The sequence below is a fragment of the Heterodontus francisci genome, chromosome 26, assembly GCF_036365525.1.
Source record: "Heterodontus francisci isolate sHetFra1 chromosome 26, sHetFra1.hap1, whole genome shotgun sequence".
NCBI classification, from domain to species: domain Eukaryota; kingdom Metazoa; phylum Chordata; class Chondrichthyes; order Heterodontiformes; family Heterodontidae; genus Heterodontus; species Heterodontus francisci.
This window is the reverse complement of record NC_090396.1, coordinates 46935882-46949187: the sequence shown is the minus strand read 5'-3', so window position 1 is coordinate 46949187 and position 13306 is coordinate 46935882. Positions and strand designations below refer to the sequence as shown.

Sequence of the window (13306 nt, the reverse complement as noted above, 5' to 3'; positions counted from 1 at the left end):
TTCCAAATGATGCCACGAATGCATTATACCTTATGGTTATCACTGTGGCAACAATACTTTTCTAAAGCCCCAAAGAAAATTCCCATCTGTTTAATGACAACTGAAAAATTAACTCAAATAATTAAACAGTGAAAATCACCAACATGTTTTCCAATTTGAAGACCCCATCTTAAAAATGTTAATGGTTCCCTGACATTATAACACAGATGTAACATATTTATGATATAATAGACTGTTGATCACAGAGCCAGGCACTAACCTTGCAAGCTCTAAATTGCCACAACTGGTAAAGATTGATAATGCTGAGTGCCACTGGAGCCATTTTGACTTTGAGTGATCATGTAAGACTCTCATCAACCCCTGAAACACCTCTCCCGATTTTAAGTTAACGGGAGAGTTGTTTAACGGGCGGCGGAGCCAATATTATGGGTTTTACACATCTTCCAAGTCAAAATTAAACTCCAATGAGTTCTTCTACTAATCCTTTTATAATAAATATACTGACAGTATGAGCCTAGAAATTACTGTTAGCGTATGAAAATTTACCAGACTCATGGAATATTCTATCTTTGATTTAAAGGAGGCATTAGCTTGTTTAAAATAATGGATATTATTACTGTTTGTTACCAAATAATATAAACACACCACCACAATACATTTACAAAGACACCTCAAAAATGAGAAGGAATCCTATAAGTCCAATGCTATATCCATTTATTTGTGGGAACCAAAACAGAGAGTTCGATATGAAGAATTTCCAAAGCAGCATTATAATAGTGAAGGCATTTGTGGTCACATTTAGTATGAACTTGAATGAAGTATAGTTAAGATTAAACTCTGGAGGTCATCTTATTTTGCTTTTGTTTTCTACACGAAGATCTAGTAAAGACCTTGAGCAAATGTATCTCAGGTGAGAAAGAGTTGATCACTAAAATGCCAAAACCTCAATAGAGAGGAAATGTTAAACTAGCAAACAAACTGATGAATGGTCACCGCCAGAGAGTCCTTTTGATCTCAAATTTATCTTAATAGCATTAAGAATTGGTCTCACTCTCTCATACATAGTGCCATTTTAAAATAACTAGTCATTCTCTTTAATGGGTGCCTCAATATTGGAAAATAGTCCAATGTATGTGAAAAGCAGAATAAATTTTACTTTTTAGGCCTTTGGCTCTGTCAGTTTTCTCCCCATCTCTCTCGAAGGCATTGTTACAGAGGCGTTAGGCACCTGCTAGTAACTCACCAAAGGGAACTTTTGAGTGTGACCCTAGACAGCAAGTATTAACAGGCTATTTGACTATGTATGCTTCACAGTTCTATTTTCTATTCTTTTTTCACCCAATCTCCACATGCATGCACCTCTAACAGTGGTCACTGGATAAGAACAGGAATAGGAATCCTGACATATTTTTCCCTCCCCAACCCTGTGAAACTTAGACCAATTGTAGCAATGTTCCTGCTATTCCAGCTGAGATCAGATAAATCAGCATTGTCCAGGGATTAAACCAGGCATCTTCAGATCTTTATGGCTTAGTTCCACATTTCTTTAACAACTGACCCACCAGGAGAGCTGCTGTATAGCTGAGCATATGTAAGTGATCATCCTCAATTGCAAAAGTAAGTGACATATTTACATGTACCACAATCAACCACACCATCCTCCTCCAACACATCTCCTCTGATGTCTAGTTCAGTGGCTCTGCCCTTGGTTGGTTCCACTCCCATCAAATCATAGAGTACCTCCAGCAATGTTATTTTTTCCGATCCTCACACTGTTTCTTCCCGAGTCCAATGGTCTATCCCTGTTCTCTTCTTTCTCATCTACATGCTGCCCCTGGCAACATCATCCAAATACATGGGGGAAGCCTCCACAAGCATGCAAACAACACCCAGCTCCACCTCTCCCACCCTCTGTTGTCTATTGATTCCATTGTAATGCATATTTATCTCATTCTAGAGTAAAATGTGTGCTCATTCTCAATTCTACAGTCAAGTAATTCTCTGAGTCCTCAGTTCCTTGTACATGTGTATCTTTTAAGGTCCAGGCTCTAGGGTCATGTCACCTATTGATTGTTCAGTTTGTTGTTCTGTTCAATAATAGTTCTATTTTATGTTTATAACAGGTGGAAATGGAGCTGAGCATGAATATCCATTTTGCTTTCTTGCTGACAGTTGAAGTCTCTGTATTCCTGACTTGTAGTGATGGATTCTTAACTGGAACCCCTGCAGTACCACACATTGATCAGCCTAATGATGAGCAGAAGGAACAAGAACATTATTATTACTCAGATATTGAATCAGATAGATATGAACCCAAGCAGGATTGGCTTCGTGAAAAAGCAGGACAGTCTGAGAACAAGGCTGTGGAATCTGGCACTGCCCAGTGCGTCCACTGCTGTGATCGTCCATCACGTCGCAAGCAACGTTACCATCACTACAACGAGGATCCACCAGAGTTTCAAGCTATCCCTCAGATCAACCTCACTATTCTTAAAGGTAAGCTAAAAACTAGAAATGAAGTTCAGCGGAGGCTATTCTCTTATGGGAGCAGGAGGTGGTAGTAGGATATCGAGTCAAGTTTTCCTATTAGCATATCTGAACGACCAGCTGAACTTCTGGGGCTGAATTTTCAGAGAAGCCGAAGTTGGGAACGAAGGTGAGTGGTGGGAGGGCCCAGAAAATACTGGCGCTAGGTGATGTGTCAATTTCAAGGAGCCAATCCCAGCACTGGTAATACTCATCAGGGTAGGGAGAGGGTGGGGCAGGAATCCTGCTCTCCTCCCAATTCAGCCCAACTAAACTTGTTAAAAAACTAATTTAGGGCTGTCAGGGTCTGAAGTTGTAATTTTAAAGGGGCGGACAGCTTACCCACGCCTTCAGAAACTGACCAGCTGAAGGCAGGTCGGTAAAGTGGGGAACCAGTCATGGCTGTCCCAGGGCATCAGCCTGGCCCCATAAAGGTGGGGAAAAGGGGACTGGGAAGTTGGTAAGGGGGTGCCCCTGGTGCTGCACAGGTGGCAGGGAGAGTGGATTCCCCCAGCTGCAGGTCATCATTGATTGCACCCATGTGGCCAACAAAGCACACAGTGACCGGCCAGTGAGACCCATCAACAGGAAGGGCTTCCACTCCCTTAATGTCCAACTGGTCTGCAACCACAATAAGAGTTTCCTCCATGTGCGCGCTCACTTTCCTGGCAGCTGCCATGACTCTCATCCTCTCTGTCGTCCTCTCTGGCCACAGGAGAGGTATCAGAGTACTGGAGGACAGTGAATGTGGTACCATTATTCAAGAAGGGTAGCAGGGATAAACCAGGTAATTATAGGCCTGTGAGTATAACGTCAGTTGTAGGGAAATTATTGGAAAAAATTCTGAGAAACAAGGATTAATGTCCACTTGGAGAGGCAGGGATTAATCAGGGATAGTCAGCATGGCTTTGTTGGGGGACATCGTGTCTATCAAATTTGATTGAATTTTCCGAGGAGGTGACTAGATGTGTAGATGAGGGTAGATCAGTTGATGTAGTCAACAAGGACTTCAGTAAGGCTTTTGATAAGGTCTCGCATGGGAGATTGGTCAAGAAGGTAACAGCCCATGGGATCCAGGGTAATTTGGCAAATTGGATCCAAAATTTTGATCCAGAGGGTAGTTGGAATCTGGAACACACTACCTGAAGAGGTGGTAGAAGCAGGAACCTTCACAACATTTAAGAAGTATTTAGATGAGCACTTGAAATGCCATAGCATTCAAGGCTACAGGCCAAGTGCTGGAAAATGGGATTAGATTGGACGGGTGCTTGATGGTCGGTGCAGGCGCGTTGGGCCAAAGGGCCTGTTTCTGTGCTGTAAGACTCTATGACTCCTTTATCCACTGTCAGAAGGGATGGTTACTGACCCGTCTACGGGAGCCTCTGACATAGACACAAAGGCAATACAACCAATGCCACCTGCTCAACAGGACAACTATTGAGCAGGCCAATGGGCTTCTGAAGATGCTATTCCAGTGCTGGACTGGTGGGGTGGTGCCTTCCATTCCCTCTTGCAAGGGTCTTGGTCATTGTGGTGGTCTGCTGCACTCTCCTTAACATGGCTCTCCAGAGAGGTGTGGACCTTGAGGACAATGAGGCCCTGGAAGGAGAGTTCATCAGGCGAGGAGCAGGAGCAGAAGATTAGAGAGGAGGAGGAAATGGAGGAAGAGGGAGATGACCCTGAACAGAGAGGTGCCCCTGCTGCTCAATAAGGTGGCCTCCTCCTGCCACTCTCTAGGAAGAGGACCTCCCTCCTCTCCTTCATGGCCTCCAGCATTCGATCCAGGTCAGCAACGATGGAACAAGAGTCTCCCCTGGGTGCCAGGCCTCTGGCACCCCTGTGACATCTCGCCTCCCTCTTGTGCAGTGGAAGGCTTTGGCACAAACCACAGATCTGTCCCTCAGGGCAACCAGCAGCCTCAGTCATGGCTGCCAAGGGGAGCCTAAATGAGACCCACACTTTATCTGACTCGCCTTCGTTCCTGCCCCCACTGGATCTAAGTGTACAGGAAACTGTCTCCATATCAATTAAAGGCTCACCCAAGTGAAAATATGAATTTAATTAGTTTCCCTCCAGAGGTGGGTTTCTGACCCAAAAACAAACCCGGCTCCTGTTCCACACATCCGTGGTGAAAATTCAGCTCCTGGTCTTAAAAAAAAGCCAGTGAAGCTTATAAAAGAAAGGCAAAATACTGCAGATGCAGTGCGATGAAAGGTCATAAACCTGAAATGATGGGCAGGGTTTTGTTCTGTCCTTGGAGATGGGCATGGAGCCAAGGCCAGGGGAGGGGGGGCAAACAAAATGGCGGGGAGTCATTTCTGATGACGCTGGGGCCCCCTGCCGTTTTGTCCAGGGTGGGGAAGGCTGAGGACCGCCTTGCCGCCCAAGGCAAATTGAAGCCCTTAAATGGCCAATTAATGGCCACTTAATGGCCTCTTCCTGCCTCCTATTCAATGCAATTGAAAGCAGAGGGCCCCACCACCGTGGGGAGATGCTGCTAGGCAAAGCCTGGCAGGCTCCTTGCAGGGTCGGGGTCCCTCCTTTCAGGGCAATCCAGGGACCCTGGAACGCACCCCCCCCACCCCACCCCACCCACCCTATCGCCGGAACCTGCCTGAATGGTCCTGACCCCACTTACTGGTCCCAGGATCTTCTCCAGTCCCTGGTGCTGCAGGGACTCCTGCAGAACTGGCAGTAGCCACAGCTCCTGGTGCCGCTGCTACTACTGCAGAGCTGCCAGCCTTCCGATTGGCCAGCAGCTCTGGAGGCAGGACTCATCTCTTAAAGGGGCGACATCCTCGATGGCGGACAGTTAATTGGCTCCCTGCTGTTAAGTAGCAACTGGGGTGTGATGGAGGGCTGGGGTGTGGTCTCCCTCTGTTTTCTGGTCTTCCACCGGAACCCATGTCGCCAGAATAATATCCGGCCCATTAACTCTGTTTCTCTTTCCACAGATGCCGCCAGACCTGCTGAGCATTTCCAGCATTTATTTCAAGCTTATAAAAGCATACAATGGAAAAATAAACAACAATGAAAGCAAACAAATTGGGGCAATGCAAAGTAAGGAGGTTAAGTAAAGAAATAAGAACCAGTCAGTTGCAGGAATAAAGAAAAACAGCTGAGCAGGATTTTCCTGTGGCCCAGTTGATCTATGGCCATTTCAACTGAAAACCTCAATTAAAACCAGGAAATGCTGGTAACTTACAGCAGGTGAACAGTGTCTGGAAAGTGAAAAGACAGGTTACTGGTTTCAGTAGTACCCTTCATTGTAACTTGGCAAGTTATTATACAGCCCTGATATTAACAGCCAGGCAGGGAGGGTTGGGGGAGGTTGATAGCAGCTGAAGAAACTGGCGAGCCAGGGACATGGAGCCCCAGCTTAATGACACAACCTCATTTAAATAAGAAGCTCCAATCTCCCGCCCGAGAGTCGGCCAGATTGACAGCCTGGCTGGCAGGCTGGAGCACAAACAAATGACCATGGGGACAGTATCTGACACTTGGTGGGGTTTATGACTCAAGATCATGTTCGGGAGTGGAGTGGGGTAAGTTCAAGGGAGGCCCAAGGCTTCTTTGCAATGCCTGGGTGACCACTCCAACCTCTCCTGGTCCACAAGAAAACCTGAAAAATACAATTTCATCTTAATTACCTCTTCTGCCTAATGGGGGAGCAATAACTGCCTCCCCTCACTCAGACCTCTGGTTGATGTTGCAGGTCGGGTCCATGATGACTAATCAGGTCTGATCTGCATATATACAATAGGACCACACTCCCTTCCTCCAAGTGTCCTTCTCGCCTGCTCAAAACAGCAAGTTAATCTGGGGACACACTGGGAAGGAAGCAGGGTTGGTGAGGGCAACCTTTCCACTATTTTAACTACCCTCTGTACCCGGTTTCTACCAGGTGGGGACATTTCAAATCGGGGCTGAGGTTTCAGCTTGGCTCAGTAGTAGCACTCTTACCTCTGAGTCAGAAGGTTGTAGCTTGAAGCATTGAAATAGACTTGAGCACATAATGTAGGCTAATATTTCAGTCGAGTTTTGTGTTGTCATCTGGGTGAGATGTTAATGTTATTCAGATGGATGTAAAAAGATTCCAAGATATTATACCTCAAGCAAGAGCTAAAAAAAACTAACTGGTCATTTATCTCATTGCTGTATGTGGGACCTTGCTGCGTATGCCTTCAATACAATAGTGACCACACTTCAAAAGTAATGCATTGGCTCCAAAGTGATTTGAATACCCAGAGGATATGAACAGTGATAAATAAATGCAAGTCTTTCTTTCCCTCTTCAGATGCTGATGGACATTTTCTGTCCTTACTTCACCAATTCTTTAGCTCTTAATGCCAATAAAAATTTGGGTCAGAAACTTGGATCCAAATTTAAATACATGGCTCTTTGTTGCACAATTAATAATGTATGTCAGAGTAGAAAAACAAATAGAAAAAGTACTTGGGCAGCCTCTCCAGAGAGGGTGACTCACAGCAGCACTGATGCCAATCCTTTATCAGACACAGAAAAACAATGACGAGAGCCCAAAAGGCTGGAATATGCTTTTCTTAAGCTTTTACCAGAAATCTGCTGGTCAGTAATGCCACCTAGCCGTGTCCAAATCTTCTCTGCTATTAGGGGTCACATAGAATCTACAGCACAGAAATATGCCGTTCCGCCCAATGGTCTGCTCCAGTGTTTATACTTCACACAAGCCAACTCTCTTGACTTCACTCTTTCACCTTACCCTCTATTCCATTCTCCCTCAGATGGAGATTGCACAATAATAGGGTGCTTATTAACAATAATGCTTCAAAATGTCTAGAAGGGAGGGTGGTAGAAAAAACCTTATAAAGTATTTTCTCGCATTTGTTCTCCTTTTGCAATATTGTTATAATTTATTGCATTCATATTTTCATAAATGTTATTTAGTTGCAGCATTTGAGAAGTTGTATTATTTTTGGGGATAAAGTTAGTGGTTGAATAATGCATGCCTTGAATTTTTATACTCGTTAGTGCTTGCAAACAATAGTCTTAATGTTTAGTACATTTCTAACTGTTATGCCTGCTGTTTGTGACTTTGGCGTACAATAGCATAGTGGTTATTTCACTGGGCTACTATTCTAGCAACCTGGACTAATGATCCAGAGACATGGTTCAAATCCCACCCTGGTAGTTGGAGAATTTAAATTCAATTATTTAAATAAAGTTGGAATACAAAGCTAGTATCATTAATGGTGACTATAGAGCAGGGTTGTCCAACATACGGCCCGCGGGCCAGAATCTGGCCTGCCAAAGGTTTCCATCGGGCCCGCAGGTTCCTCATTCTCGTCAGAGTTCCGTTACTGGAGATGGGAAATTTCGCTTTGTGTTCTTCTTGCAGACTGGCCTTTTAAAAACATCGCACTATCAGTTTTACAGTGACAGCTGCTGAAGCAGGAATGCACTTCCCAACATCGGACAAATTCAGGTTTTTCCGACTTTTTTAAAAAGCCCACTGGAAAACCCTGAATCTGTCTGATGTTGGGAAGTGCATTCCTGCTTCAGCAGCTGTCAGCTGTGAAACTCAACGCGATGTTTCTAAACAAACTGACCAACCACAAAGCTGCTGTGCTGAGCGCTCCCACTCCCTGCAACTGTCAGAGAGAAGGAGGGGGGGGGGTGGGTAGTGGGGGAACAGAGAGGGGAACTGAGAGAGAGAGAGAGAGAGAGAGAGGGGGGGGCAGAGACAGAGAGGGGGGCAGGGAGAGAGATGGGGAACAGAGAGAGAGGCAAAAACAAAGAGGTGGGGACAGAGAGAGAGGAGGGGAACAGAGAGAGAGAGGGAAAAACAGAGAGAGGAGAAAACAGAAAGAGAGAGGGGAAACAGAGAGAGAGGGCAGGGTGAGGAACAGAGAGAGGGCGGGACGGGGGGTGGTGAACAACACAGAGGGGGGAACACAGGGAAAGACAGAGAGCGAGATCAAAATCACTCCTGACAGATGGATATCCAGAATACTCTGCATCGTTACATCAAGTGTGAGGGCAGAGACTGACTACTTAAGCAAGTAAAAACAATGCCAGGTATGTCACTAAATCAGTTTTCAATATAGTGACAAGAAAGTAAGTCAATAAATTAGTCTTCTCATTTAAAGCTTCTTCACAATAATGTGTATTCGCCGTTGTTTTTATTAGTAAGATAAATTTTTATGCCTTTATGTTTCGAAATTTGCTCACCAGCCTCCTGGGTCGAGCAAAACTCGTAATGCGGCCCTCCGCCGAAAAGGTTGGACATCCCTGTTATAGAATTACTGGATTGTCATAAAAATCCATCAGGTTTACTAATACCCCTTTGGGAAGGAAATCTGCCATGCTTACCCAGTCTGGCCTATATGTCACTCCAGATCCACAGCAATGGGGTTCACTCTTCACTGCAGATTGTGGCAATTGGTCCAAAGCAGTAGATTGCAGAAGGCTGAACTGGAAAAATGAAATTACCTTTTCTCATTCCTAAACAGTTTTGAGTTTCAACAGGTTCTTTGACTAAATCTCAAGCTTATAACTAGCTAATCTGTGCATTGCCTCCGACCACGATTGTATCATTCAACTTAAAAACAAACAGCATTTGGAAATGCAAATACCATTTTTCAGTCTAGAATATTTGCAGATTGCCTCAGTTTTCATGTACAGAGCTTAGTAATTGAAAGTGAAACCATTCCAGAAAAATTATTTCAAGGAGAATAAAGAAGTAAGGCCCCCAAAAGGAACAGGGATGTGCTGCAATTTGCCAAGACCTTCAGGTAGATACAGCTTTGGTTAAGGAAAAATAGACCATTTAAGATAAAAAGTTTTCCATCAGCATTAGTCACATTGATGAAAAACCTCGCCCGGGTGTTTGGAACAAATGGTGATTGTGCTGATATGATATTGCAATAAATGCAATATCTGCACCCATAGTCCACTTCAATTGTTCATGCCTGTACACCATCTATAAAGTAAGTATGGCAGCATTGTGATTATGCTTGTGAACGAGCAAACCAGAAACTGGATTAATGGTGTGGCAATATGAATTCAAATCCCACCACAGGGTTCAATTCAATTAATTCAAATCTGAAATACCTTCACAAGGGCGAATAGGGAAGGGCAATAAATGCTAGCTCTACCAACAATATCTGGAACACATGAATTAAAAGAAAACTTTGAATGTGCAAAGTCTTGGCGGAGGACACTGCAATAAAAAACGCAATTTGAAAGCTGCAATCACATATCTAGCTCAATGAGAATGTTACATTTGCTTGCAGGTTATTCTGAGCATTGTATAAAATGACCTCTTAAACTCGATTTTACATTTTGCTATCCCTATAGCAATATTACCTATCGTGTTCTCCAAAAGAAGGGTTAACCAGTCACAAAATTAGAAAGTGGAAGGGCTGTATTGTTACCACCAAGAACATAGGAACATATGAAGATAGGAACAGGAGTAGGCCATTCAGCACTTCGAGCCTGTCCTGCCATTCAATGAGATCATGGCTGATCCGTGACCTAACTCCATATACCTGCCTTTGGCCCATATCCCTTAATATCTTTGCTTAAAAAAAATCTGTCTCAGATTTAAAATTAACAACTGTTTTAGCTTCAACTGCTGTTTGTGGGAGAGAGTTCCAAACCTCTACCGCCCTTTGCGTGAAGAGCTTCCTAACATCTCTCCTGAACGGTCTGGCCCTAAATTTTAGACTATACTCCCTAGCTTTAGAATCTCCAACCAGTGGAAATAGTTTCTCTTTATCTATCCTGTCTTTTCCTGTTAATATCTTGAAGACTTCGATCAGATCACCCCTTAACCTTCTAAATTCTAGTGAAAACAGGCCTAGTTTGTGTAATCTCTCCTCGTAACTTAACCTCTGTAGTCCAGGTATCATTCTTGTAAACCTACGTTGCATTCCCTCCAAGGCCAATATATCCTTCCTAAGGTGTGGTGCCCAGAACTGTTCACAGTACTCCAAGTGGGTTCTAACCAGGGTTTTGTACAGCTGCAGCATACCCTCTGTGTCTTTATACTCCAATCCTCTAGATATAAAGACTAGCATTCCATTAGCCTTTTTGATTATTTTCTGCACTTTCTCGTGGCATTTTAAAGATCTATGCACCTGAACCCCCAAGTCTCTTTGGACATCCACTGTACCTAACCTCTTCCCATTTAGAAAGTACCCTGCTCTATCCTGTTTTGGTCCAAAATGGATAACCTCACACTTGCCCACATTGAAATCCATCTGCCACAGTTTTGCTTATTCACCTAGTCTGTCAATATCTCCTTGCAATTTTATGCTATCATCTGGACTGTCTACAATGCCGCCTAACTTTGTATCATCAGCAAATTTGGATATATGACTTACAATGCCATCATCCAAGTCGTTAATGAATAATGTGAATAATTGAGGCCCCAACACAGATCACTGTGGGACACCACTAGTCACATCCTGCCAATCAGAGTACTTACCCATTAACCCCACCCTCTGTCGGCTACCACTCAACCAACTTCCTAACCATGTCAATAATTTGCCCTCAACTCCATGGGCTTCTACCTTAGTTAACAGTCTCTTATGTGGGACTTCATCAAATGCCTTCTGGAAGTCCAGTTAAATAACATCAATAGACATTCCCCTGTCCACTACCTTAGTCACCTCTTCAAAAAATTCAATGAGATTTGTCAGGTATGACCTTCCCGTCATGAATCCATGCTGGCTGTCCCTGATTAACTGAAATTTTTCCAGGTGTTCAGTCACCCTATCCTTGATTATAGACTCCAGCAACTTGCCCACACAGATGTCAGGCTAACAGGTCTGAAATTTCCTTGGTTCCCCCTTTCACCCTTCTTAGAAAGTGGAGTGACATGTGCAACTTTCCAATCCAGAGGGACCACTCCTAAATCTAGGGAACTCTGAAAGACGATAGTTAGGGCATCTACAATGTGCTCCCCTACTTCCTTTAACACCCTCAGATGGAAACTGTCAGGTCCTGCGGATTTCTCACTCTTTAGTTCCATTAATTTCCTTGTTACTGATGTTTTACTTACGTTAATTGTATTAAGTTACTGTCTCCAATCAGTTATTAATTTTTTCAGGACTTCCGGCTAGTTATCCTCCTTTTCAACTGTAAATAATGAGGCAAAGTTCTTCTTCTTCTTCTTTGGCCTCCTTGTCTCGAGAGACAATGGATACGCGCCTGGAGGTGGTCAGTGGTTTGTGCAGCAGCACCTGGAGTGGCTATAAAGGCCAATTCTAGAGTGACAGACTCTTTCACAGGTGCTGCAGATAAAATTGGTTGTTGGGGCTGTTACAAAGTAATTGTTCAACATGTCTGTCATTTCCCCATTATCAATGACAATATCTCAATTTTCAGCTTTTAGTGATGCCCCTCTACATTGCTTTCATTGATCTCACCAAAGCCTTTGACCTTGTCAGCAGACGTGGCCTCTTCAGACTACTAGATAAGATTGGATGTCCACCAAAGCTACTAAGTATCATCACCTCATTCCATGACAATATGAAAGGCACAATTCAACATAGCGGCACCTCATCAGACCCCTTTCCTATCCTGAGTGGCGTGAAACAGGGCTGTGTTCTCGCACCCACACTTTTTGGGATTTTCTTCTCCCTGCTGCTCTCGCATGTGTTCAAGTCTTCAGAAGTAGGAATTTTCCTCCACACAAGATCAGGGGGCAGGTTGTTCAACCTTGCCCGTCTAAGAGCGAAGTCCAAAGTACAGAAAGTCCTCATCAGGGAACTCCTCTTTGCTGACGATGCTGCTTTAACATCTCACACTGAAGAGTGTCTGCAGAGTCTCATTGATAGGTTTGTGGTTGCCTGAAACGAATTTGGCCTAACCATCAGCCTCAAGAAAACGAACATCATGGGACAGGACGTCAGAAATGCTCCATCCATCAATATTGGCGACCACGCTCTGGAAGTGGTTCAAGAGTTCACCTACCTAAGCTCAACTATCACTAGTAACCTGTCTCTAGATGCAGAAATCAACAAGCGCATGGGAAAGGCTTCCACTGCTATGCCCAGACTGGCCAAGAGAGTGTGGGAAAATGGCGCACTGACACGGAACACAAAAGTCCGAGTGTATCAAGCCTGTGTCCTCAGTACCTTGCTCTATGGCAGCGAGGCCTGGACAACGTATGTCAGCCAAGAGCGACGTCTCAATTCATTCCATCTTCGCTGCCTCCGGAGAATACTTGGCATCAGGTGGCAGGACCGTATCTCCAACACAGAAGTCCTCGAGGTGGCCAACACCCCCAGCTTATACACACTACTGAGTCAGCGGCGCTTGAGATGGCTTGGCCATGTGAGCCGCATGGAAGATGGCAGGATCCCCAAAGACACATTGTACAGCGAGCTCGCCACTGGTATCAGACCCACCGGCCGTCCATGTCTCCGCTTTGAAGACATCTGCAAATGCGACATGAAGTGCTGTGACATTGATCACAAGTCGTGGGAGTCAGTTGCCAGCGTTCGGCAGAGCTGGCGGGCAGCCATAAAGACGGGGCTAAAGTGTGGCGAGTCGAAGAGACTTAGCAGTTGGCAGGAAAAAAGACAGAAGCGCAAGGGGAGAGCCAACTGTGTAACAGCCCCGACAAACAAATTTTTCTGCAGCACCTGTGGAAGAGCCTGTCATTCTAGAATTGGCCTTTATAGTCACTCCAGGCGCTGCTCCACACACCACTGACCACCTCCAGGCGCTTACCCATTGTCTCTTGAGATAAGGAGGCCAAAGAAAAAGAAAAGAAGAAGTGGGCCTACAT

At 44.6% G+C, this 13306-nt stretch overlaps 1 protein-coding gene across 2 annotated transcripts in view; it reads left to right on the top strand.

Moving 5' to 3' along the window:
• The window catches only part of c1qtnf1 (C1q and TNF related 1), a 39645-nt gene that overhangs the window by 10125 nt on the left and 16214 nt on the right, over positions 1 to 13306 (top strand). For both annotated transcript variants that reach the window (XM_068058153.1, XM_068058152.1), the window contains one exon: positions 2124 to 2496. In XM_068058153.1, the coding sequence (XP_067914254.1) occupies positions 2130 to 2496 (367 nt within the window). In that variant the 5' untranslated portion in view covers positions 2124 to 2129. The remainder of the gene's footprint in view (positions 1 to 2123; positions 2497 to 13306) is intronic.